The sequence below is a fragment of the Nycticebus coucang genome, chromosome 13, assembly GCF_027406575.1.
Source record: "Nycticebus coucang isolate mNycCou1 chromosome 13, mNycCou1.pri, whole genome shotgun sequence".
NCBI lineage: Eukaryota > Metazoa > Chordata > Mammalia > Primates > Lorisidae > Nycticebus > Nycticebus coucang.
Window position 1 is genome coordinate 38,600,073 of NC_069792.1, and position 27,666 is coordinate 38,627,738.

General features: G+C 38.4%; 1 protein-coding gene across 15 annotated transcripts in view; it reads left to right on the forward strand.

The window, feature by feature from the left end:
• RALYL (RALY RNA binding protein like) overlaps positions 1–27,666 on the forward strand; it is a 958,719-nt gene that overhangs the window by 763,624 nt on the left and 167,429 nt on the right. For all 15 annotated transcript variants that reach the window (XM_053559029.1, XM_053559028.1, XM_053559027.1 and 12 more), the window contains one exon: positions 1,322–1,397. In XM_053559029.1, coding sequence (XP_053415004.1) covers positions 1,322–1,397 — 76 coding nt within the window. The remainder of the gene's footprint in view (positions 1–1,321; positions 1,398–27,666) is intronic.

Sequence of the window (27,666 nt, forward strand, 5' to 3'; positions counted from 1 at the left end):
TTGCAACTACGCCACATATGAAAGGTTCAGACAAGCCTCGGTCTTGGCTGTGCCTTATTCCAAGTCATGTAAGCATCACTGTCTCCATGATTCATTCTTAGGTTTATCCTCTACTCAAAACCCTCAAATTATATTCTACTTAAATCAGACTAATTGAGGTTTCTACTCATTTTCTTATATCCAGTAATCCACCCACCAAACCTGTTCTCCTTTCTCAAAATATACCAGTTCCCAATCTCAGCTACACCACTTATTCACCAAGTAGGTTTTACTATCTGTTGCTTTAATATTTATCAAAACACAATTTACCCTTTTTATTCTCATTTTCTTTTTTAATTCTTTATTCATTATTAATTACATGCAAAATAAAATTTATAAAACGTTGACGCTGAAAGAATAATGCTATAATATAAACCCATGTTCTCACTCACCCAGTTTAAGACATAGTTTACTTTCTAATTAACCGGGTATCCCTCCTAAGTCCCATTTGATTTTCTGTTTTTACTCCAATGTAGGCTATTCTTTGAACTTCTTACTTTCTTGCTAGTTGTACATTGCACTTTTTAAAGAGACACCTTTATATTTTATCCAGAATTTCTGGCTGGTTTGGTGGTGGATGGATGGGTCAGTGTTGTTAGTACATTGTGCAAGGTTTGGCACCTGTAGCTCTCTGGTTAGGGTGCTAGCCAGATACACCAAGGCAGGCAGGTTCCAACCCAGCCTGGGCCTGCTAAGCAACCATGACAACTGCAACAACAACAAAAAAATAGCCAGGCATTGTGGTGGGAACCTGTAGTCCCAGCTACTTGGGAGGCTGAGGCAAGAGACTTGCTTATGCCCAAGAGTTTGAGGTTGCTGTGAGCTATGATGCCACAGCACTCTACTGAGGGTGACATAATGAGACTCTGTCTCAAAAAAAAAAAATTACACTGTGCAAGAAACACAAGTCTTCCTCTTCTCTTCTGTCAAAGTAGTACCCCGCACTTTTTTCAAAGCTTTCCTAAAAGTTTACCTCCTTTAGATTTTCCTTTCTACTATCTCTTTGAAAATTTTAAGTTTATTCAATTTAGTTGTTTATTTAACTATCCAAAATTTCTCTACCCAACTTCTGAGTTTCTTAATAGTTTTACATATTTCCTTAAGATTGAGATTTATTAATTATATGCATATACTGTTGTCATGTACTTAAGCATCTCATATCTATCTCAGAGACTTGATCCAATTTTCAGTTCAGGAAAGCAAAGTATGTGTTCTCTTCTTTTAACTAATAATTTTAGGTATAACTTTTTTTAATCAGTGTTATTTAATTTTATACTTTCAGATATCAACATGGCAGGAGAACCCAAACCATACAGACCAAAACCTGGAAACAAGCGGCCCCTTTCTGCACTTTACAGGTAAGTAAATAAGCACTGTTTTACTATATTTAGTAATGAAATTTCTTTATCGCTTTCTAAGATAATACAACTTATGAGGTATTAACTATTTTTGAATAATAATCTTTACTGGCATAAAGTACAACCAAATGTTTTTGATCTGCATATAACTATATCATGCATCATGGGCAGGGATCTTGAATACCTGACCTTATTATACCTCCTTATACAACCCTTCTAGAAGTTATCTCTCTACTAAAATCTAATGGAAATCTCTAATGGATCTGCCTGATAAGTGGATGGAGAGGTCAATGTCAATTGACTATTTACAGCATGTCATGTACTGTGGGTGTTGAACATATGTTGTTTAGTTTAATTCTCACAACAATTCTGTGATATAGATATGCCTGTTCTCATCTTGCAGATCAAAGGCCTGAGATGCAGTGTCTTAGTGATTTTTCTCAAGGTCACACCCCTAGTAAATGATGGCACCAATTCTCAAACTAACGCCTTCTCTTGTCATACCTGAAATACTTTACACTCAATCACTTAACATCTTTTGTTACAAAGTACATGGCCATTTTTCCCTACCAGTAAATATAGTCCTTCTCTCCATAAAAGAGACAGATCCAGTTCCTGTAACCTTTCCTAAAGTACTTGTGTCTGAGTTCAGTAATATTCTGAGATTTCCCTCTACATGCCCCAGTATGTTAGCGTTCCTCTCTGTATTCAGAACTCCAGGAGGATAAGGTAAGCTAGAGTTAGCACCTTTGTTGTTCCATATGTACTTTCTTTCCTACAAAATATTTTATTACTTTTTATAAGTCAACAAAAATACATGAATACATAAATTAAAATGGAGTAAAAACATAAAATTAGGTTAAGTAGAATTCCATTGATTTGGGGAAGGGAACAAAAATAAACTCATATAACTTTCAGTTCTTTAAAAAAAAGCCACTTTAAAATTAGGTTTTCAAAAATGTGAGAACAGTACAAAACGGTAGAATCACACTTTGTGCCCTCTTCAAGGGTGTGTCGTATGTGCCGCTTGAAGATTGTGAGTTTTCAACAGTTTTATTTTAAAAACTGGGTGGCTTATGATTGTAAAGCACTTTATCACATTTTCTGAAAAACATCTGTTCTTGGTTTGCTTATGTAGAGTCCTGCCTAATTGTTTGTTTTTATTTATGGCAGAATGTATGGAATCTGTTTTGTAGTTTAAAATTTTAAAACAGTCCTTTAAAAAATCAAAGGATCTCAAAAAAAAAAAAAAGCCACTTTGGAGAAAAAAAAATCATTTTATACTGTTAAACCATACATCCGACTTCAAGTACTTTTGCCATCAGAATTTATACTGTTGAGTGCTGACTTTGCGACTATCTCTGTTAAATTCCCTTTTGTTAAATCCATCCAATTGTTCCAGGCTATTGAGATCTCCTATCATCCAATTTATTTGGTCCTTCCCCAGATACAGATCATCGGTCCATCAGTACCCACATCCAGAGAGTTAATGTAAGGGTTGAGTGAGGCTTCCTTCTTTTCTGATATCATTTGGATAAAGGAGAATTATGTTATCTATGTTAAAAATGATTGTGTTTCCATTTAGTACACGCAGTAGTAAAAAGAGTCCTTAAAGATAGCTTGGAGCTCTAACCGAATTTCTTCTCTGAAAACCAGCATATCTCTTTTTCATCTACTCACAGCCTCATTTCCCAAACTTTGAGATAAAAGGGTTGAAATTAAATTACTTCTACAATCCTACTCATGCCTAAAACTCCAGGGCTCTTTATTGTATGGCCATCAGATATTTTTAAAGCTATATTGAAAGAATACGTCTTAATTTCTGTTGTCATTTTGACTGTTTTGGTTTTAATGAAAAATCTTTTTTTTTTATAGTTTCATGTCTTAAGTTTAAATCTTTAATCCAATGAGAGTCTATCTTAGTTAATGGTGAAAGGTGTGGGTCCAATTTCAGTCTTCTGCAGGTTGCCAGCCAGTTCACCCAGCACCATTTGTTAAATAGGGAATCTTTTCCCCACTGAATGTTTTTAATTGGCTTGTCAAAAATCAAATAGCGGTAAGTAGCTGGATTCATCTCTTGGTTCTCTATTCTGTTCCAGATATCTACTTCTCTGTTTTTGTGCCAATACCATGCTGTTTTGATCACTATCGATTTGTAGTAAAGTCTGAGGTCTGGTAGTGTGATTCCTCCTGTTTTGTTTTAATTTCTGAGTAATGTCTTGGCTATTCGAGGATATTCTTCTTAGTAAAGTATCCCAAGAATGGAAGAAAAAATACCCAATGTACACAGCCCTACTATGAAACTAATTTGGGACTCTCACATGAAAGCTATAACCCAGCTACAACTTAACAATAGGGGGAAGTGGGAAAGGGGGGGGTGGGTAGAGGGAGGGGGATTGGTGGGATCACACCTGTGGTGCATATTACAGGGGTATTTGCGAAACTTGGTAAATGTAGAATGTAAATGTTTTGGCACAGTAACTGAGATAACGCCGGAAAGGCTATGTTAACCACTGTGATAAAAATGTGTCAAATGGTCTATGAAGTGAGTGTATGATGCCCCATAATCATATCATTGTATACACTTATGATTTAATAAAAAAAAATAAAAAAAATCAAAAAAAAAGAAAAATCTTATATAGAAGTAGAAAGGAACAGAACATAATCGGTAATGGGGCAATACCAACATTAAAGAGGAGAGATGAAATTGTCAAGAAAAGGTGAATGACACTTTCTGCACCTTGTTTAAAGGAAAGGACGTGGTTTATAAAACTGAGAAATGCAAATTATATTTTCATTAGATTATTTTTAAATGAATACATAGAGCTGCAGTAAGGCAGAACATTTGAACAGTGATTTTTTCACTATTAACAAAACAAGCTGGCAGTGGCTTTTGTTTTTCTTATCTGAGAGTTGCCACTGTGTGCATGCATGTTAATTTTCATATTTTCCCTGTTCTTGGATGGTTTTGATTTCCTTATGAGAACAGAATATCATGACAAGGTAAAAGTCTTTTTAACTATTTCTCTATTATAGTTGTATTCCTTTGTGTCCAAAAGAATTAGAAGCAAAATTGTACTTAAATATACTATATGGTATATAAATCACATTGGTGGGTACTTGCTTATTTACCCTGTTTTTATCTATTTATGCAAATGAAGGCTGGGGTACACTGAAATTGCAAAATAATAACAAAGGAAATAGAATTGCAACCGAGAAAACCCCTTTATATACATTTTTTTCATTCTTACATAAGCTTAATAGTAATAATACCTTAATTTTATGCAGACTATGTTTTTATGGTCATTATTTATCTATTCATCACAGAACTCCACAAGTTCTGGAGGGTGGAGGCAGGTATCATATGCTTTGCTTTATAAATTAAAAAAAAAAAAAGTTTCCAAACAATGAAGGATTTGCTGTAAATAAAATAATAAGATTAGAACCTAAACTCAGGTTTTCAACCTTCAAGTCTATCTAATGATCTTGCCATTAGATCACAGCTCCCTAAATTTATTAACTTGCTCCCATCCAATTATGAAAAGCAAAGATTTTCTGGTCACCAGACCCGTAATCAATCATATTTCTATCCATGGACACCATGCCGGCAGGTGACAGAGGAAAGGCTGTACAGTAGACACTGCATAAGAACAGCAGAGTTAGTACTCATTGTGTGACCATAGGGCAGAGGTTTTTAACTTCAGGTCCTTTATTTGACATAATAGTTGCACAATTTTCTTGAAAGCTGGGCAATTGAGGTAAAGAAAACACCTAGCTCCATGTAAAGACTATAGTGGCATGTTGGAGAAGGGGTGGTGTCTGCTTGCTATTCATTGCATTTTTGCATCTGTTTTCTTATCTATAAAATGAGGGAGCTGGAATAGTTCATTTACACAACATTTATTACATTTATTATTTGAGGTCTAGGAACTGTATAGTTGCTTTTCTAGGCAATTGGCACAGAAAATGCCACGCTGCAGGAGGAGGACAGAACATAATGAAATAAAAGTAAATTATTTGTATAGGGGTAATCTCCAATTCACCTTCTTTCTCTAAACTTCCATGTCTCTACAACTATTCACTCTGGGCCTTTAAATGATCCGCTGCCCGACTTTCTTCTTCAGCTGTGTCTATTTTAGAGCCATCATCAACCACAACATGGTGCTCGCTTGAAATATTCACTGAGATAGAACTTTGTTTCTTCCTTTAATGGGATTTTCAATTCAGTCATACAACCGTCACAAAGGGCTTATTGTATGTTCAATTAACATGGGTAGAAGCTGCAAAAGTAAATAAGACATAAAGAGACTGTAAAAACTTACTATCTTACATGTGAGTTAGATGCACAGATAAGTAAGGACAAGCCAAGAGCACTGTGCATACACTTCTATAAAAGAGTAAATGAGGGAGTTACTCCATCTGCCCAGGGGAAGGAAGTAAATGGTCTGGGAAAGTTATAGCAAGAAGATGACCCTTCATCTGTTATGAGCTGGCTTCTGTACAAGCAGACATTCACTCAGCAGAAAAAGGAAAAGAAAGGAGTGCCTGACCAAGAAAACATGTGCAAGGGCAAAGACACAGGCATAAAAAAGAGCTTCTCATAGTAGGAGCTGGGACAGCTTACTTAGTGGAGAGGGGGTAACTGGAATATTGGGGTAGCCCGGGCTATGAATATTGCTACACATTAGATTAAAAAGAGTTGCCTTTTACTCTGCAGACAACAGGAAACCATTTGAATATGTAAATAGGGTGTAAGGGAAAATGAGAGTCACAGATAAGTCTGGGGTTTCTAGCTCAGGCAACTGAGGGAATGATCATGTGATTCGGATAGAAGAAATAGGAAAGACATGATGAGCTATGGCAGGCTCAGGTGTAAGGTCAGGGGAAGGAAACAAAAGGGAATTATTTCAGGCTTGGGCATGAATTCATAATGACAGACAATTCATTACAAAAAAGCACTTGCAATAAAATGTCTCCCTTTAGAGTCTATTTGTAAATGAAACAAAATTAATCATTTGTGAACGTTTCATAAATACTGGACCTGGTCCTAATGGTGAATAGCTAAAGCATTATCTAGGGAAAATATAGTACCTTTTAATAATTCACTGCCTCAAATATGCTATTTGTATTATACAGTATCTACAGTGCTCAAAAATAGTAATCCTCACCCAGGAAGTGAGGTTTTTTTCAGCATGCCAAGTTCCAAGTAATATTAAATGATTGCTATGTCAGAGTAGTTGTATGATGACTTTGCTTCTGCTGGTAAAGTAGACAACCCTTTCCTCTCAAAGATACCAAAGACTTTATTTATTAGGGCTAAACAAATACAGGTTTTTATTCACCTAAGAGAAGCCCTCTCAGCTCTAGGGAACACAGCTTAGTAATACAAAAACTTTCATCCTGCTGATTTTATAGATATTATCAGGTACGTTTCTAAATATGATTTTGTGGCAATCATCCAGGTGCCTTTTTAGCAACCTTCTCACACCACGTACATGACCATGGGAATCAAGATTATCACTGCAAATAACTTCAAGCCTCCTTCAGGTTTTTCAGGATAAACTACAATTACCATCGTTACCATTTTAAGGTCACCGTGACTGGTGGTGGTAGCATGAATGTGAGTTATATTGTGACAACTTCAATAACCAAAAACTTTCAGAATGCAAACCAAGTAAGGTTTGCCACAAAATATCTCTGGTGATTCATTCATATCTAAACTTACATAAATTCTACTATCATCTCTCATGATAGCACTGGCACATCATGGGAAAGGGGAACCCATTCAGGTGAACCAAAATGTGCCCTAGAATCCTGACAGTAGACTTGAGAGTAACAGAAAGTAATTTCAGGTAATGCCAAATAGCAAAAATAAACATGGAGGAAAATCACATTAGACATGTCACATCATTGACTGGCACTATTTTCTGAGATATGTTTACCAATTGGATATGGAACATTTTATTTATTTTCTGTCTCTTCTTATAATGTCAAAGATTATACACATTCACTTTCAGAATCTTAATACTTTCAGTGTCAATGCCTCCCTTCCATTCCACCTGCCTAACCAGGTGGGTCCAGAAAGCTATCGAGTAATAGACACCCTGGTTACTAAGTGGACTATGAGGAACAGAGGGAAGCATTTGTTCCTCTTCCTTCTATGAATAGTAGCACCTCCTGTCCTGAGACAAATGCAAGCGCAAGCACTGATTTGCCAATTTTGTTAATTTTGAAAGTATGCTACTGCTGGGTCTGTGTAGCAACTGCAGTCTCTTTTTATTCCTAGTCCAGTCTTTCCTATGCAACCAAATCATTGGCATGTGGTTGCCAATAACTACGAGAAATGCAAAAAAGAAAAAGTGAATACTTACAAAACTCAAAACTGAATATCTATACATCTAAGTAATTGAGGGTGAGTTCTCTCTGATTCAGAGTCCCCAAATGAATGTTGAAATGCTTTTGTGCCAAAAAAGTTCCCAAAAGTTCGCTTTATTGATGATTTCAAATTGTGCAAATGTTTTACAGGGGTTTGTTTGGAAAAGTGTTCAATAGGCCTACCTCCTAAAACAACAACAGCATTGCCAGTGGTTTGTTATCTCTTATTCTTCAGCTTCTTTGGCTATGTAAAGGAAAATAGGAAAATCTCCTGAAACATGATGTATTTAAGAAACCTGGAGCTATTTGAGATACTTTACACATTTTTGTTATCCTCATTATTATGATTATTCAAAAAAAAGCCTATAATTTCGGAGGTTATTTTAAATGAGATTTTAGCTATGCTGGTGTTGCTAAAATTCACACAATCAACTAAACAGATTAATGTTTTCTATAACTTCTCTAAAAAGAAGAGTTTTTTTAAAGGTTATAGTAAGTCCCTCATATTTTAACACTAAGCAAATATAACTTACAGACCTTTTCATTTAAAATGTTCAAAAAATGCACAACATGCATTAAAATAGTTCTACTGCAGGCAATTCTCTCTGGTGGGTTAAAGAATGGCTTATTTGCAGTTTTCTATTATGCATTTAATGCATGAATATCTATGAATACCTTCTTGCATATGGAAACAACAAGGTAAAGATGGAGACTTTAATACAGAGGATTCATCTCTAAGACCTCTGTAATTTATGTTGCTGGTCTTCAGGTTGTTTGAAAGAATATGATTCTATTTGTTTGATTTGAGATATTTTAGGATAAAAGAAGCAAAACTATGGGCGGTGCCTGTGGCTCAAAGGAGTAGGGCGCTGGCCCCATTTGCCGGAGGTGGCGAGTTCAAAACCAGCCCTGGCCAAAAACAGCAAAAAAAAAAAAAAAAAAAAAAGGAAGCAAAACTATGTAACAAATATGGTATACACTGTGTAAGGGGCACACATATAACCTTGACTCAATTTGTATAAAAAACAAAGTATATAAACAAAACATGTGTACCCCTTAATAATCTGAATTTTTTTAAAAAATGAGGAAAGTAACAAATGCCAAGGATTAGGAGGAAATTGAGGGAGAAGTGGGCAAGTAGAATCAGGCAAAAGTTTATGCTAAAAAAATTTATGTGATGATAAAGTATTCCCTGTGAGCAAAAAACTTAAGCTATGAGTTTCCTGGAAGTCATGGCAAAATGGGGAGCATGATGATAATCTGTTTAAGCATATAGTAAAAGAAAGCACTTCAATATGTTGGAAGAAATGATTTTTTTCTTAACTCTATCCTCTGAAAGAAACTTATCGATGAATTTTCTGAACAGCTTAGCAGTTACCACCCTAAGTAGCATTTATGCAACACAACACACACATACACACACACACAGTATTTCAAAGCTGATGGCATTTTTCTTACAAAGTCGCCCTATAAAAGACAAGGAAAACCTGCAGTAGGGTAAGCCACACAGAATTCCTTTCTGTTTCTCCTGAGGCAATTTATCATTCTGTGACATCCTGTGACCAAATTTATCATCCTGTGAAATTCTGAGAGTTCTGTTTCATACAGCTGGATCTACAGAGCATGTCTAGTTTCAAATTACCAACACAGCTGGGCAGAGGCAAGAGTGTGCTGACCCCTTGACTGGCTTGTCCACCCTTTCATAAGAACTAGAAGAAAAATATCATGTTTGGATGTCTACAGCCAGATGCAACATGACCTTAGCAATACTCTGTCTCTGGGGTGAGGAGGAGTGGAAAAGCGATAGTCAATCTAACAGGAGAAAGAAAGGACTGAAATTTCATGTCATTCTTACAGTTGGCTGGTGCATGTGGAAACAAGCAACTGATTTCTTCTAGCTGTTGATTTACTACACTTTAAAAACTGCAATGCTATCATGAAATAGTCACTTTCTTTCTTGAGAGTTTTCTGCTCAACTAAAGAGCTCCTCACCAGCAGGACTGGCGTTATGGCTTTTTACGCTATCTGCTCCTTGCATCTCTGTGTTCTTCTTGGTTTGTATGATGCGACACTGATGTTAGAGCCCTGACAGGAACACTGGTATTCCCTCCCTTTGGGATTTGGAGCGTCTTCACTGTCAATGTTGATTTCATTTTTTTTTTTTTCCACTATTTTTTGGTGGTGTCCATTGTCGTTGGATGCAGTGACCTGCTTCTTGTGATAGGGCCATCCTTAGCAGAGGATTTAGGGCCTTCAGCTTCTACAGTAAGTTAAATTAATAAGTCAATTTTTAGGATTACCTCAGTCTTTTATTGCTCACTAAGGGCTCATGTCTCCTCCACCTTCTCAATCTACCATTTGTTCAAGATTCCAGGCTATGTTTCCCAATTCTCCAACACTATATGGAAGGTAGCATGAAAGAAATTGAAATGTGTCTACTGATTTACCTCTAAATAAATCAAATTAAATACTAAAATATCTTTAAGTGCTACCTTCTTAAAATACTGTTGGGAAATATAATTAAAATAAAATCTTTTCCCAGCCCAGAAATCCACTCCACAAAGCCATTAGAAGAAGAAAACCCTTACATTATTGAATAAGCATTAAACCAGAATATGGTGCATATCATAGGAAAAACTCTAAGAGATTGAACACAGAAAGAAATATCACCCTTTGTGTAAACAGACTCATACCACCTATTACATACTATTACATACATGTTTTCAAGCAATAACTAGTCCTCAAACAAAAGAGCTTGAAAGTGGCATTTATCATAGATAGTTCAACTTACTTTCCCCAGTAATTGGGCTGATTATTTATGCTAGCTACTTGACTTTATTCAAAAGTAAAACAAATTTCTCTTGTCCTTATTACAGGATGGAATTTTATAATTTGGAGCAGCTCCTGCCTTCCCCACCCTGCCCCAACAGAAGCTGGGTATTAGGGGAGCTATCTCCCTTCATGTTCACATTTCAAAGTGATGGCTCCCAAATCTAAGGGAAAGGTATCCCTAGGTTTTAACCCTGATGAAATACCAATCTATAGTCTTCAAAAAGATTTATATTTGGTATACATTTCAAACAGAGTAGTTTAACAATTAACAGTTTTGTAAAGTAAGTGCCTTGATCAAAATGAAGGGAGGGAAATCTCTTCCCTTATTTTCAACAGGAAAAATTAAATCTCTTATTTTTAATTTGCATTTGTCCCTAAGAGTATAAGGAAGACAATCAAGGTTCAGAAAGAGTGACCCGTCAGGAAGTTTCAGAATTAAAACCGAGATTTAGCTTTCCTGCCTCCAATTCTAAAATCGTACAATATTTTTCTTCTTTTAAGTTTCTAGGATTCTGTCTCATTTTTATTTAAAATAGTACAGTTGAGCATACTAGTTAAGTACTGTGAAGATTGATGGGAAATTCCTGTTTTATGCCCCTTCTCTAGCAGTTAGAACTCGGATCACTCTTCTAAAGCTCCTGGCACCCAGCAGGCCTGGGCTGTTCCTGAAACACTCTTAACACATTCAGTGATGTGGTAGAAACAGATTGACTGTTTATTTCCTTACAGCCCAAATAACTAGTAACAAGAAAATGGTCAGAATGTAGAAAAATGTTTGATCCCATATAAAATAAGGAGAGGAGAAAAGAAGAAAGGAATATTGACAATAGAGAAGAACATGATTGATTAACGGGAAACCAAACTCCTTTTTCCTCTGCTCTCTTGTCCCACTCTTACAAAGTAGTTGATTATTTTATCCACATAAAAATCATTTTATAAAATTCACTAATTTTATATCTTTTTGAGTATGTATTTTTCTGCCGGCCAATTAAAGTTTGAAAATATTTATTACAAATTATAAGCTAAAAGAGGTTAGGGTATAGGAATATGTTTCTGATATATTAATCATGAGCCAATTCTGCACAGTAGGAAAATAGTTTATAAAGTTTCTTATCTTTGGTTGGCTTTAAGTATATTAATTATAGGACAATATAAAATTTACTTATAAAAATTACATAAAGAAATTATTTGTTGTCTTTCTGAGACTAGTTTTGTCTTTCTGGGACTAGTATTTGTTGTCTTTCTGATTGAGTTGGAAATACTGGAGTGAAGATAGAAATGCGAGGGTGAAAGTCAGCATAGTCTCAATGGATTATCTGTTGAGCATGTATGATGAATGCTTCACACAACAATTCATCCTTCTGGAAATTAATTAACTATTAAACTTTTGAAGTTTCTTTCCTGTGGAATGATAGCATGATTGATTTTTTTTCCTAGCAGTCTTACTAACTTCTAGAATAGTCAGGGATCTTCTTCCAGTTCTGAGAATTGACATCTATTTTGCTTATGTTTACTGTATGGGAGAATCAAAGGACAAGAGGCTTGTTTGAATGGAGTATATTGCACTGCAAATGAAACTGATATGCCACAAAGTTTGTGTTTAAATTTGTTTGAAATATCCCCTAGTCTCACTTAGTCCTAAGATATTTCAGTGGTCATTAGAGCAAGCACTGGATCGGAAGTCAGGAAACCTGCAAGCCAAGTCATGTATCTGCTACTACCTGTCCACACCAACTAAGCAATAAGAAATTCAACATCTTTTCAACCCAGTTTTCTCATAAACAAAATGAGAAATTCGAACTGACAAATAATCTCTTAGTTTATTCCCATTTCTCAACTTCTGGTATTCTGCTGTTTACTTTCTAATCTAAAGGCTAAAGTCAGACATTTGTTCTTCATTACCTAATTTGTTCCTCTCTTCTTTTAAACTTTATGCAGTATCTTTAAAAAAAGATGCCCAGATTCTTTGACCAGGTAATTCCATATTTTTCTTAATATAGCATAATTCTGTTTTATTTATTGTTTGTTTGGGATTCATTGAGGGTACAAAGAATTAGGTTACATTGATTTCAGTTGTTAAGTCCCTCTTGTAATTATGTCCCACCCCCAAGAAGTATGCCATACAGCATAACCCCTCATCCTTCTTGTTCTTCTCCTCTCCCCTATCCATCAATCCCCTACCCTTCTCCATATTAGATCATCTGTTGCCTTCATATAAGAATTGAGTACATTGGAGTCTTGCATCTCCATTCTTGTGATGCTTTACTAAGAAGAATGTGTTCTAGGTTAATACAAAAGATGTAAAGTCTCCATCTTTTTTAATGGCTGAATAGTTTTCCATAGTATACATATACCATAGCTTGTTAATCCACTTCTGGATTGGTGGGCATTTAGGCCATTTCCACATTTTGGTGATTTTAAATTGAGCTGCGATAAACAGTCTAGTGCAAATGTCCTTATGATAAAAGGATTTTTTTCTTCTGGGTAGATGCCTGGTAATGGGATTGCAGTATCAAATGAAAGGTTTAAGTTGAGTTCTTTGAAGATTCTTCATACTTCCTTCCAAAAAGGTTGTATTAGTTTGCAGCCCCCCACCAGCAGTGTAAAAGTGTTCCCTTCTCTCCACATCCACTCCAGCATCTGCAAGTAATTCCATCTTTTAAGGTGTATCTAAGGAGATAATCCTAACTTTAAATATTTCCTAAGTTTAAATATTTTTTAAAATATAAGAAAATGAATTTATTCCCAAGTTCCTTTTTGCAATTTTATATATAATAGTGAGTAATCTGATACAGCCAAATATTGAGCAGTAAAAGGTATGAGTCATCTATTAGATGAAGTGTTCACAAAGTGTTCATAGTAATGTGGGAAAGGATGTACCATTTAATTAGAGAAAAAAATTACATAAACATTATGACCAAAACTACTTAACAAATGAAACTTATGCAAAAAAAAAATAGAGCAAAATATTAACTGTAAGTGTCTCTGAAAAGTGGGAGTACAAATGATGTTTTTCTTGCAACTTTAGTGCCTGATGCGCATTTTCTTTAAGGAGAATTTTATAACCAATAAAGAAAAGGATGTATTTAAAAATGAACCTTTTTCAGTAGTAAATGATCAACATTGTACAAAAAGATTCATGCAGACAACAATGAAGATATGTGTGTATGTGTGTGTGTGTGTATGTGTGGGTATGGGTGCATGTCTGTGTGCATGCTGGATACTGGGCAAAGCCAGTTAAACAGACATAGCCCTTCATCTTTAGAACTAGACTCCTTTAGTCACCATAGTCATTAGAAAAGTTAATTTTCTAAAAGGGCAATTTCATTAACATGAGTCCCACAGTTCAGTGCAGTCTGGCAGACTCGTGTGGAGGCAGAGTTACTGCCAGAGTCAACTGCCAAATGCGGCCTGTCAGTCAGTGCCCACAGGATGAGGAGTTCCATGTGCAGAGGGAGGGCTGGGAGTAGGGATGGGGAGAGAGCCACTGGAGTTAGATAATCTTCCAAGTCAACAAAGTCAAATTATCTGAGCCTTTAGTCCTCAGTAAAATAAGGAATCAGGAATGTGTGATGATGGCTGTTCTCACTACAGATTAGTGAACCAGTAATAAGACAATGGCACCTGCTACTCAGTACCTTTCCCTCACTGCAGTTGAGGCTGTAATTCAACTGCTTCTGCTGCTACTGATTTGAGAGAGCATAGTGTGAATGAGCTACACATAGTCATAGAATAAAGCTTGGGTTGCAGCCTTTGTGTGAAGAACACGGACCATGATGGAAAAATAGGGGCTAAGAGATGTGCTTCTCCCTCTTTACAAGGAGAACCTGACAATACAGGGCAACAATGTGATGAGTAAATGTATCAGAATGTACTTTCTCCGAATGGGATGCACCAGCCAATATCTGAGTTTTAAAAGGAAATAGAGGATGACCCACAAAATACAGATAATCATGCGTGAAATAGCATTTCGAATTGGATTGCTTAGCAACTGTTATAGGTTTTTTAAAGTCTTACTCTTAACAAAAACAATTTCAGTAGTAAAGACACTACCATGATACTGTCAGAACTCTAGAAGAATTCAAATAGAATTGTAATGTCTAATTTTTTGATTTGCTGAAGATCATCCTTTTCTCATTTTTTTCTCTTTAATACCTGACTTAATATATATATATATATATATATATATATATCTGCAGTAACCAATCTCATGTTCTCATGTTTGCAGAGTAAAGAAACATGAATTGATCAGTATTTAAAAATATAAACTAAATTGAATATAGCAAGTTAAAATATGGGCATAGAAAGCATAAAGGTATTATAAAAGAAAAAATTGAAATCAGGCATTCATTTTTAAGTAAAAAAGCAAACATATTAGTTTTAAAAATGTAATGCTAAAGAAATAAAAGCAAGAAAGACTAGCTTTATGGGTAGATGGAGGACTATGTGGGCAGTTACAGGCAATCTATGCCCAGTCTGGCTAGAAATAGTTGCCATTGAGAGTGTAATCAATTGGTTACAAGTCATTTGGCCAAGATGGAGAACAAAGTTCCAGTCTGGGATATTGACTGATGTAAGCGAGGTAGCTCAGCCAGGCACTCCCATGAACTGGTATCCGTGAGAGACTTTGGGATGGCAACCATTAGTACTCGAGAACCAAAACAGAACTGAATTTTAGGGACAAACCAAAATGGTGGTAAGCAATATGAAGGACAAAATAAATACCTTAGATAAGCTCAGCCTTGGGGGTCTATTTAGGAACAACGAGGACTTGCAGAAGAATTTCTGATCCCAGCAATTTTGAGTGGATCATTGAGTGGATTGCAAGCCTTTACGATAAATTCTTTCTTAGCTTCTACTCACAGGGCTCACTTAGGGACTGACTAAATTCATCCCACATTAGAGACTCTCAGTAATTCTAGTGCAGGAAAAGGAAACACAGATGTGCTGCCAACTTAGATATTTATTCATCAATAAATTATTAAGCACCTACCATACATTTTTCTGGGCACTAAGAATAACACATCAGTTAATGAAATGTACAAAATCCCTGCCCTTCTCTTTAAGTGTGAGGTTACTAAAACTTAACAAAGATGAACACATTAATTATTATATTAGAAGGTAGTGTATATTATAGAAAAAAAATAAAGCTAGCAAGAGGTTCTGGGAATGAAGAGTGGGAAGTACTGTGATTTTTTTGTAGGTGGTCAATGAAAGCCTAACTAAGAAGGTGACATTTGAGCAGCTGTGAAGGGGATAACAAGGAGGAAAGGTGATACCTAGGGAAAAGATACTTGGTACATGGACCAGCTAGTGAAAAGTGCTACAGCAGGAGCATACGCATGTGTTTAAAAGAATTAAGACGGTTAGCTTGGCTTTGTGGTGGGAGCCTGTAGTCTCAGCTACTCAAAGCCTGAGGCAAGAGGATCACTTGAGCCCAAGAGTTTGAGGTGCTCTAATGCTAGAGCACTCTACCTAGTGCACAGAGTGAGACTCTATCTCAAAAAAAAAAAAAAAAAAAAAAATAGGGGGTGGTGCCTGTGGCTCAAGCAGTAAGGTGCCAGCCCCATATACCAGAGGTAGTATGTTCAAACCTGGCCCTGGCCAAAAAAAAAAAAAAAAAAAAAAAAATTTAATTTAAGTAAAAAAATGTAAAAAGTAGGAAGATCAATGCTTCTGGAGCAGAATCAAAAAAGCCAGAGGCCAGAAGGAGGTGAGGGGATGATGTCAGAGATATAAACGGGGTGGGGGGGGTGGGGGGGTGTCACCAAATGGTGTAAAGTCTTACAGGCCTTTGACGTCATTTGGCCTTTGAAGTACTCTGAGTAAAATACAAAGCTTTTGGAAGGTTTTCAGCAGAGGAGTACTGCGACAGAACTTAAATTTTGAAAGGTTACATTAGTTTTATGTTGACAATAAATTGTGAAGAAAAAAGGGTAGAACTTGGAAAACCAGGCGGGAAGGTACAGTGGTGTGAATGAAGATGTAGAAGCTGAGATAAAAAATAAGTAGTTATGTTACAGATGTATTTTAAAGGTAGAGCCAACAATATTACTGACAAATTGTATATAGACTATAAGAGAAACAGAGTCAAGGATATTGTTTTCATTATCTACTGCTGGACGACAAAATTTACTGACTTAAAAAAAAAACAACACCTTTTTTCAATCTGGGCTGGGTTCAATTAAAGAGTTCTGCTCTACTTTATGTCCCAGACAGTTTGGGCCTTTCCATGTCTGGTACCTCAGCTGAGGTTGGTGAAGGCAGTTGTGGAGGCTGAACATCTTTCTTCACTTGCTATGTCTATGTGTATAACTTAGGCTTGATCATATTCAGGTGGTCTCTAAGTAATCAGAGTTTTTACATGGTCACTAACCTGGGTTAGAAAACCCAGAATATCAATAACCTCCCTTCATCATATGCTGGGTGGCAGAGTTCGAGGACATTGGACAGGTGGTTAGGAGACCTGCTACTGAAACCCTACCCTGTCTCTAATTAAACCTTCCCTAATTATCCCTCTCTTATTCCTAAAAGGTGATGATAATATTGTCCCTGTTTTTATCTAAGACTTGTTTGGATGATTAAAAATAAAGAACATAAAAAAAGAAAGAAAACCCAGAATATCACATCCACCACATTCTTTTTATGAGAGAGAGTCACAAGGAAAGGACATAGACTTCACCTCTAGATGAGCAGGGGGGAGAAACTGATGATAGCCAGACTAACAGAGATGTGTCCAAGGTTTTTGGACTGAGCAACTAGACCTATGAAGTTGTAATTAAGTGAGATGGAAAAAACCCATAGGAGAGGTTAGTATAGACCAAGTTGAGTGGTGAGTGAAGAAGTTAAGTAGGCAAATTAATGTCCAATCTGGAGTTCAGGAAAGAGTTCTGGATTGGATGTGTGTATAGTGAGTCATCAACATATAGATTGAAATACAGAGGACTGATGAAAACAGCAAGGGGGTAAATAAAGATAAAACAAAAGAATTCCAGGACTGAGCTCTATAACACTCTTATAATTGAAGTTACCAGACAGGGTGACTGGGAAGAAATGATGAGTGATGTAGTTAGGCTGTCTGGTTTGAAATCCAAAGAAGAAAATGTTTTCAGTAAGAAGTAATCCATTGGGTCAAGTGCTCTTTAAAGTTCATGTTAACTAATAATTCACCATCGGACTTAGCATTGTGTGGAGGCTGTTAGATACTTTGACAGGAACAAATAAGACTTTGCGTCCATCAGGTTTTGGGGAGCCCACGAGAGACTCGAACCTGGAATTAGACACCCACAGGCATGTGAAACAGCTACAGAGTGAGAGAGACCCTAACATCAAGCCTGAATGCAGCCCTGACAATCAGTTGCAGCTTCCATTCAGGAGTAGGTAATATTAAATAATCTAGACAGATGATTGGCATAACACAATTTTGTCAGCATGTGGCAGTTAAGACCATTAAATTCTAAAACTAAGTACCAGGATTTAATCCCTTCAAAAACAAGGACTGGAGGGAGGGAGAAGCTAGGGAGGAGAACGTTTGAGACAGGCAAGAACTCAGACAAGAGCTTGATCTGTAAGATCACTGTGTGGGAAGAGAGCAGAAACACGGCTCAGCCAAAAACACACCAAAACGAGTTCTTGTTCTCCATGTCTGTACCAGACATTAGCTACGACTTCTTCTGCATGGAGTGCAAGTGTTTTATTAGGAGAAGGAAGGAGATAGGGTGAGGCTGAAGCTGCAGCCTGTAGGGGTGCGAGGGTGGGGGGCACAGGTGAAGGGTGTAGAATGGATGATGGGGTCAGAGAGGAGAGGCACAGAAGGACACAAACCAACTGCTCATCCACACTGGACCAGACCCTGAGGCAGTACAGGTTATGTCATTTAGCACCATTTATACTCCACACAACTTATGACTCGCAACCAAAAGGCTGTGTGGTATTGACTCTGAGAGCTTCATCTTAAAGTGGAGAAGAAGCGATAAATGGCATCAACTTTCTGCAAAAAGCAGGACTGAGGATAGAGATCTGAAACTGGATAAGTGTGACTGATTGCTGCTTCCCCAGTCTGCACTCTTGACAGGTGTACAGTTTCTTGGTGGCGTTTAATAGCCATTAGCAAGCAACTAAGACAATTGAAAGAAACAGCTGAGCAGACACCTGCTAGTTTTTGTTTAATTTACTTCTTTTTTTTATTTTTTTTATTAAATCATAACTGTATACATTGATATGATCATGGGGCATCATACACTCGCTTCATAGACCATTTGACACATTTTTATCACAGTGGTTAACATAGCCTTTCCAGCGTTATCTCAGTTACTGTGCCAAAAACTTTACATTCTACATCTACCAAGTTTCGCAAATACCCCTGTAAGATGCACCACAGGTGTGATCCCACCGATCCCCCTCCCTCTACCCACCCCCCCCTTTCCCACTTCCCCCTATTGTTAAGTTGTAACTGGGTTATAGCTTTCATGTGAGAGCCCCAAATTAGTTTCATAGTAGGGCTGAGTACATTGGGTACTTTTTCTTCCATTCTTGTGATACTTTACTAAGAAGAATATGTTCCAGCTCCATCCATGTAAACATGAAAGAGGTAAAGTCTCCATCTTTCTTTAAGGCTGCATAGTATTCCATGGTATACATATACCACAATTTATTAATCCATTCGTGGATCGATGGGCACTTGGGCTTTTTCCATGACTTAGCTATTATGAATTGGGTTGCAATAAACATTCTGGTACAAATATCTTTGTTATGTTGTGATTTTTGGTCTTCTGGGTATATGCCCAGCAGAGGAATTACAGGATTGAATGGCAGATCTATTTTTAGATCTCTGAGTGTTCTCCATATATCTTTCCAAAAGGAATGTATTAATTTGCATTCCCACCAGCAGTGCAGAAGTGTTCCCTTTCTCCACATCCATGCCAACATCTCTGGTCTTGAGATTTTGTGATATAGGCTAGTCTCATTGGAGTTAGATGATATCTCAAAGTAGTTTTGATTTGCATTTCTCTGATGATTAAAGATGATCAGCTTTTTTTCATATGTCTGAAGGCTGTGCGCCTGTCTTCTTCAGAGAAGTTTCTCTTCAAATCCCTTGCCCAGCCTGCGATGGGATCCCTTGTTTTTTTCTTGCTGATGCGTTTGAGTTCTCTGTGGATTCTGGTTATTAAACCTTTGTCAGAGATATACCCTGCAAATACCATCTCCCATTCTGAAGGCTGTCTGCTTGCTTTGCTTACTGTGTTCTTAGCTGTGCAGAAGCTTTTTAGTTTGATCAAGTCCCAGTAGTGTATTTTTGAAGCTACTTCAATTGCCCAGGGGGTTCTCCTCATGAAATACTCACCCAGACCAATTTCTTCAAGGGTTTTCCCTGCATTCTCCTCTAGTATTTTTATAGTTTAATGTTTTAAGTTTAAATCTTTAATCCAATGAGAGTCTATCTTAGTTAATGGTGAAAGGTGTGGGTCCAATTTCAGTCTTCTGCAGGTTGCCAGGCAGTTCACCCAGCACCATTTGTTGAATAGGGAATCTTTTCCCCACTGAATGTTTTTAATTGGCTTGTCAAAAATCAAATAGCGGTAAGTAGCTGGATTCATCTCTTGGTTCTCTATTCTGTTCCAGATATCTACTTCTCTGTTTTTGTGCCAATACCATGCTGTTTTGATCACTATCGATTTGTAGTAAAGTCTGAGGTCTGGTAGTGTGATTCCTCCTGTTTTGTTTTAATTTCTGAGTAATGTCTTGGCTATTCGAGGTTTTTTCTGATTCCATATAAAACGAAGTAATGTTTTTTCAAGATCTTTAAAGTATGACAGTGGAGCTTTAATAGGGAGTGCGTTGAAATTATATATTGCTTTGGGTAGTATGGACATTTTGATAATGTTGATTCTTCCTAGCCATGAGCATGGTATGTTTTTCCATTTGTTAACATTTTCAGCTATTTCTTTTCTTAGAGTTTCATAGTTCTCTTTATAGAGATCTTTCACGTCTTTTGTTAGGTAAATTCCCAAATATTTCATCTTCTTTGGCACTACTGTGAATGGGATAGAGTCTTTAACTGCTTTTACAACTTGACTGTTGTTGGTGTATATAAAGGCTACCGATTTATGGATGTTGATTTTGTAACCTGAGACTCTGCTGTATTCCTTGATCACTTCTAGGAGTTTTGTAGTAGAGTCCCTAGTGTTTTCCAGATACACAATCATATCATCTGCGAAGAGTGAAAGTTTGATCTCTTCTGACCCTATATGGATACCCTTGATCGCCTTTTCTTCCCTAATTGCCGTGGCTAAAACTTCCATTACAATGTTGAAAAGCAATGGAGACAATGGGCAGCCTTGTCTGGTTCCTGATCTGAGTGGAAATGATTTCAATTTAACTCTATTCAATATGATATTGGCTGTGGGTTTGCTGTAGATGGCCTCTATCAGTTTAAGGATATCCCTTCTAGACCAATTTTCTTGAGTGTTCTGATCATGAAGGGATGCTGGATATTATCAAAAGCTTTTTCTGCATCAATTGAGAGAATCATATGGTCTTTGTTTTTTAATTTGTTTATGTGCTGAATTACATTTATAGATTTACGTATATTGAACCAGCCTTGACACCCTGGGATAAAACTGACTTGGTCATGATGTATAATTTGTTGGATGTGTTGCTGGATTCTGTTTGTTAGGATCTTGTTGAATATTTTTGCATCTATATTCGTTAGTGATATTGGTCTATAATTTTCTTTTCTTGTTGGGTCTTTTCCTGGTTTGGGGATCAGGGTGATGTTTGCTTCATAGAACGTGTTGGGTAGTCTTCCTTCTTTTTCTACCTTTTGGAACAGGTTGAGTAATATAGGTACTAATTCCTCTTTAAAGGTTTGGTAGAATTCTGACGTGAAACCATCTGGTCCCGGGCTTTTCTTTTTAGGGAGGTTTTGTATAGTTGATGCTATTTCTGAACTTGATATGGGTCTGTTCAGCATTTCCACTTGATTCTGGTTAAGTCTTGGAAGGTGGCGTGCTTCCAAGTATCGGTCAATTTCCTTCAGATTTTCATATTTCTGAGAATAAAGTTTCTTGTAATATTCACTAAGGTTTTTTTTTGATTCCTGATGAGTCTGTTGTTATTTCGTCTTTGTTATTTCTGATTGATGAGATTAGAGATTTTACTCTTTTTTTCCTGATTAGGTTGTCCAGAGGTTTATCTATTTTATTGACCTTTTCGAAAAACCAACTTTTTGATTTATTGATCTGTTATATAATTCTTTCTTTTTCAATTTCATTTAATTCTGCTTCAATTTTGGTTATTTCTTTTCTTCTACTGTGTTTGGGGTTGGAATGTTCTTCCTTTTCCAGTTGCTTGAGATGTCCCATTAAGTTGTTAACTTCCTCTCTTTCCGTTCTCTTGAGGAAGGCTTGCAGTGCTATAAATTTCCCTCTTAGAACTGCCTTTGCGGTGTCCCAGAGGTTCTGATAGGTGTCTTCATTGTCGTTTTGTTCCAAAAAATTGGCGATTTCTTTCTTAATCTCATCTCTGACCCAGCTATCATTCAGCATAAGGTTATTTAACTTCCATGTTTTTGTATGAGTATGCAGATTCCTGTTGTTACTCAATTCAAGTTTTATTCCATGATGGTCCGAGAAGATGCATGGAATAATTTCTATTCCTTTAAATTTACTGAGGTTAGACTTGTGACCGATAATGTGGTCAATTTTGGAGTAAGTTCTGTGGGCTGGTGAGAAGTATGTATATTCAGTTTTGTTGGGATGAAATGTTCTGTAGATGTCTGCTAAATCTAAATATTGGATGGTTAGGTTTAAATCTAAGATTTCTTTGCTCAGCTTCTTTCTGGAGGATCGATCCAACACTGCCAAAGGAGTGTTGAAATCTCCAATGATTATGGAGCTGGAGGAAATCAAATTACTCATGTCTGTTAGAGTTTCTCTTATAAATTGAGGTGCATTCTGGTTGGGTGCATAGATATTCACAATTGAGATCTCATCATATTGAGTATTACCCTTAACAAATATGAAGTGACCATTCTTGTCCTTCCTTACTTTTGATGGTTTAAAGCCTACTGTATCTGCAAATAAAATTGCAACACCTGCTTTTTTCTGATTACCATTTGCCTGAAATATGGATGACCATCCTTTCACCCTGAGTCTGTATTTGTCTTTTAAGTTGAGATGTGACTCTTGTATGCAACAAATATCTGGCTTGAGTTTTTGTATCCAGTCAGCTAACCTATGCCTCTTTAGAGGACAGTTTAAGCCATTCACATTGATGGAGAGTATTGATAAGTCTGGTGGAATTTTGGGTATCGAGTTTTTCAAATGTCCAGTGGACATTTTTAATCCTTTCGCCAGTGTGGAAGTTGGAGTTTGATCCGAAGTTTCTGAGTGAGTTTACTTTTGTGGTATAGGATTGGGTTGGTCATTGTGGAGGATAGGTCTGAGAATATCCTGAAGAGCTGGTTTACTTACGGAAAATTTTTTCAACATATGAATGTCACTGAAGTATTTAATTTCTCCATCATAGATGAAACTCAGTTTGGCTGGATACAAGATCCCGGGTTGAAAATTATTTTGCTTTAGGAGGTTAAAAGTTGATGACCACCCTCTTCTGGCTTGAAAAGTTTCAGCAGAGAGATATGCAGTTATTCTAATATTCTTACCTTTGTACGTAATAGTTTTCTTTCGCCGGACTGCTTTGAGAATCTTCTCTTTCATGTTAACTTTAGTGAAGCTAATTATGATATGTCTGGGGGATGACATATTGGGGTTGAATCGTGCTGGGGTTCTGAAGCTGTCTGCTATCTGAATTTCAGATTCTCTAGGCATGTCTGGAAAATTTTCTTTCATAATTTCATGCAGAAGGGCCTCTGTGCCCTTGGAGGCCACTTCATCGTTCTCAGAAATCCCTATAATTGTTATATTGCTTTTTTTCGAATTATCTGAGAGCTCTCTGAGTGAATGATCAGTTTTTGCTCTCCATTTCTCTTCCTCTTTGAGAGATTGGGAGCGTTCAAAGACTTTATCTTCAATGTCAGAAATCCTTTCTTCTGCTTGCTCCATTCTGTTGCTGGGGGATTCTACTGTATTTTTCATATCTTTGAGGGCTGCAAATTCTTGCTTCAGTGTGTCTAAGTCTTTGGTGGTTTTGTCTTTAAATTCGTTAAATTCTTGAGACAACTTTTGAATTTCTCCTCGAATTCCTAATTCCATTTTATTAATCTTGTCTGCAATCCAAATTCTGAATTCGATTTCTGACATCTCAGCCAGTTGTTTATGAATGGGATCTTCAATCACATCTGCCGTATCTTTTCTTGGGGGGGTTGATCTATTCTGGTTATTCATGTTACCAGAGTTTTTCTACTGATTCTGCCCCGTGGTTATTTTACTCCCTTTGGTTTTTCCCCTGGGGCTTTATCGAGGGGCCGTACAGTGTTGTGGCCTGAGAAACTGGGGCCCTGTCTGGTGTGGTGGAGCAAAGTGGTTCTGTCTTGTTTTCAGCTGGTTTCTGTTCGATCCTATTGCAACTTCTACTCTGGCTTGAAGTCTCAGCTGTGTGGAAAAATCAGCAATTAAGTCACCCCTCCCGCCCACCTCTGGCCCCAGTTGGAAAAGGAGAATCAAACCTTCCTACAACCACGCACCCAGGGCACCACCTGAAAAGTCCTCAGTCTATTAGCCCAGTTCAAAAGGTCCAAATCAACTGTCTCAATCGGTACCTGTCTCGGGTGGGAGAGTTCAAGAGGTCTCTGGGAACTGGATCACAGGAGCCTGGTGACTCCTCTGACACGGCTCACCCCAGTGCAGCGTGGAGTCAGGAGGAGCCACCCAGCAAACAGAGCAGTATGGGAAGGTTGACGTCTCCTTCCCCACTTTGCCCCTCCTTCGGACCCAGTCACTGGTATCTCTGCAGATGGCTAACCCAGTTGCCTGCAGTGAACAGACACTCCAGGGGTTTGCACCTGCCTGAATCGCAAGGAAGTCTGCCAGGCCCCCGCAGACTGCCACTATCTAGCAGGAGGAGATGGGGCCTGACATCTTTGAGTGCTTGATGCAGGTGATGGGAAGGAGGTGTTCACTCAGGCTTAGCCCCGTCCCTGATGGATGCTGCTAACAGAACAGAACAGAACAGACAACTTTGCAGGGTTCTGTCTCTGTTCCTGCCGAAATCGCCTACAGAAGATGGGCTGTTCTGAGTTCAAACATCTTTGCTGCTGGAGGTTTGTGTCCTCTTTGCTACTGGAGGTTTGCGTCCGATCACCTCTCTGGGTTGGCCCCGCCCTGGAAGCTTCCCAGGTTTGTGAGCAGTGTCAGGAAATCCCCCGCTCACCGGTGGCCTCCTCTGGTTGCCCAGGGAGACAGGGGTGTGGCCTCAGAATATCCAGAAGTGAGCGTTCTTCCGTTAAAGAAAAAACGGCTGTTGATCTACCTCCAGGGAACTGCTGCTCTGGTGTGGGCACTCAGCCGACCCTTTTCTCCTCTGTCTCGCGCCCCAGAGTCAGCACTGAGTGGCCGCAGTTTATGCTGGGTCCACACCCCTCAAGAGATCCCCCAAGAATCAGAACTCTTGGGGGTAGGCCCTGAGACCCCGATTGGGAGTTGGGGGGAAGCTAGAGTTTCATTCAGTTTTACATCCGCCTGGGGAGGGCTGTTGCACCGCACCACAGGGAAGTGCCACCAAGGCTTGATTTCCCCTCAGCAGAATGCCCTCTCCTTGCTCACGTGTCTCAGAGTCAGTGCTGACCTGACGCAGCTCGGGCACTGTGCACTCCCCTCGAGAAATCACCGAAGGATCCGAACTCCTGGGGGATAGGCCTCCAGACCCCGAGTGAGAGTAAGGGCTCTCAGCTCTCAGCGGGGAAGCTAGAGTTTTATTCAGTTTTGTGCCCAGCCCCATAATGTTGCCCGGGGAGGGCTGCTGCACCTAATCTGCAGGGAAGTGCCGCCGAGGCGTGACTCCCCCTCAGTAGAGTGCTTTCTCCTCTCCCGCCTGTCTCAGAGTCAGTGCTGACCAGTCGCGGCTCGGGCACTGTGCGCTCCCCTCGAGAAATCACCCAAGGATCCGAACTCCTGGGGGACAGGTCCCCAGACCCCGAGTGAGAGTGGGGGGAAGCTAGAGTTTCATTCAGTTTTATGTCTGGCTGTATTGATGCACGGGGAGGGCTGCTTCACCGCACCACAGGAAAGTGCTGCCGAGGCATGACTCCCCCTCAGCCCGGTGCCCTCTCCTCACTCGCGTGCCTCAGAGTCAATGCTGACCAGTCACAACTCGGAGACTGTCCACTCCCCTTGAGAAATCACTCAAGGATCCGAACTCCTGGGGGACAGGCCTCCAGACCTCAGTGGGTGGGAGGGGAGTGTTGGGGATTCAGGGTTGCCGGCAAAGGATTTTTAAAGTTTTATTCAGTTTTATGCCCAGCATGAGAACGCCACGGCACCCCAGTAGGGGAGGTAGGTCCAGTTTTTAGAAGGTCTCTCCCGTGGAGTGTAGTGGGAGGGCCTTTAATTTCTGCCCGCTTGTTTAATTGTGGGGCTCTTGAGCCGGTCCCATGGGGGAGGGAGACTCCTGTCTGCTTGGTGGTGGATTTTGTACCTTTTGTTTGCGTCCTTGTGATCACAGCTTGCTTCAGCGGTGTTGATGTGCGTTCTTCAACCTTCTCTCTTGGTGAGGCTCAAGTCCACCAGGATGCTTACTAAATTCCTGTCCCTTAACTCTCCTTCTAAACAGGAGCCTCTGTTGAAAGCTGGGTTCAGTCCGCCATCTTGTTTCCCTCTCTTCTCTGTTAATTTACTTCTTTTACTACATAAGTTTGGAACTGAGATGAGCAAATATTGCTACATGAAAATAATTGAGTTTGAAAGTATTTCTCTTAAGAAGATTATTTTTCTTAGTTTAAGAGAAACATCTGCAGAGTCACATGTACTCTCCTCCAGTTTGAGGATCCATGAGGTTATTCTTAGAATCAGACTGGAGAAAGGGTAAGACCCTACACTCTGTCTTGGCAAGTATCTCCTGGCCCCATACCCACTGCTGCTCAGAATCTGTGGGGGGAAAACAATTCAAGGCTCTCAGGAGAATCTGCCAATGGTTAATGATCTTTCCTGCCAGGAGGTCCTTCTTTATCCTTCACCTCCATTTCTCTTGCTGAAGTTCAATCCTCCCAATGGAATTATGAATGAACATTACAGCCTGTTGAAGGGACATGAGCCTTGCAGCCTCAATTTCCAATGTGACAAAATTCATGACTGTGTCAAAACAGCCGTTAAGATCATTGGTTGATACAACAGCCATCCATTAACCTGTCCCTGGATTTAGCAGCCCAGGTGGTGGTAATTGTGACTGGAACTCAAGGAGAGTCCCAATGATTGCCCTAAGCAGAAATTTCAACTGTCCATGAAAGCCTGTGGAAAGGTATCACAGAAAATTGAGGAGAAAGCTGCTTTTTACTCTAGAGAAATCAAATCTACCATAGAAAAATCCCATCATAAGACTGAAAGAGCCTGGCTGTCCTTACCATCACAAGGGAATTTGATGCTTTTCTAATGGTCAACAAATAACAATAGGAAAATAGTACAAATAACACTATACCATTAAGACTCAAGGTATTTTCTCAGACTGCCTGAGTTATTATTCTGCTCTATGACTTTCTAGTATTCAGGTCCTGGGAAACTTAATCAATCCCTTTCTGCCTCAGTTTGGTCATATATAAAATAGACAGGATAATGATACCAACTTCAGAGGAAGGCTATGAAGATTAAATATGCTAATAGTAAAATGCTTAATATAATGTATTAAATTCCAAATACTGGCTATCACATGAGTCATTGAATATACTTCATTATTTGTATATATTGACATATGAACATTATGTCTACAAATGTAAGTTCTACTGCAGACTTTATACCTCTCCATTTCTTTTGTAGCTTTGAGCAAATTTCTGTACCTTCCATTAACACAAAGTTAGTAAATACATATTTGGACATCATTCTTTTCCTTTTCTTTTTATTCTTGTGGCAGGAATGAGTTAATTACCCTGAGGGCTGAGTAGGTTTAAGAATTC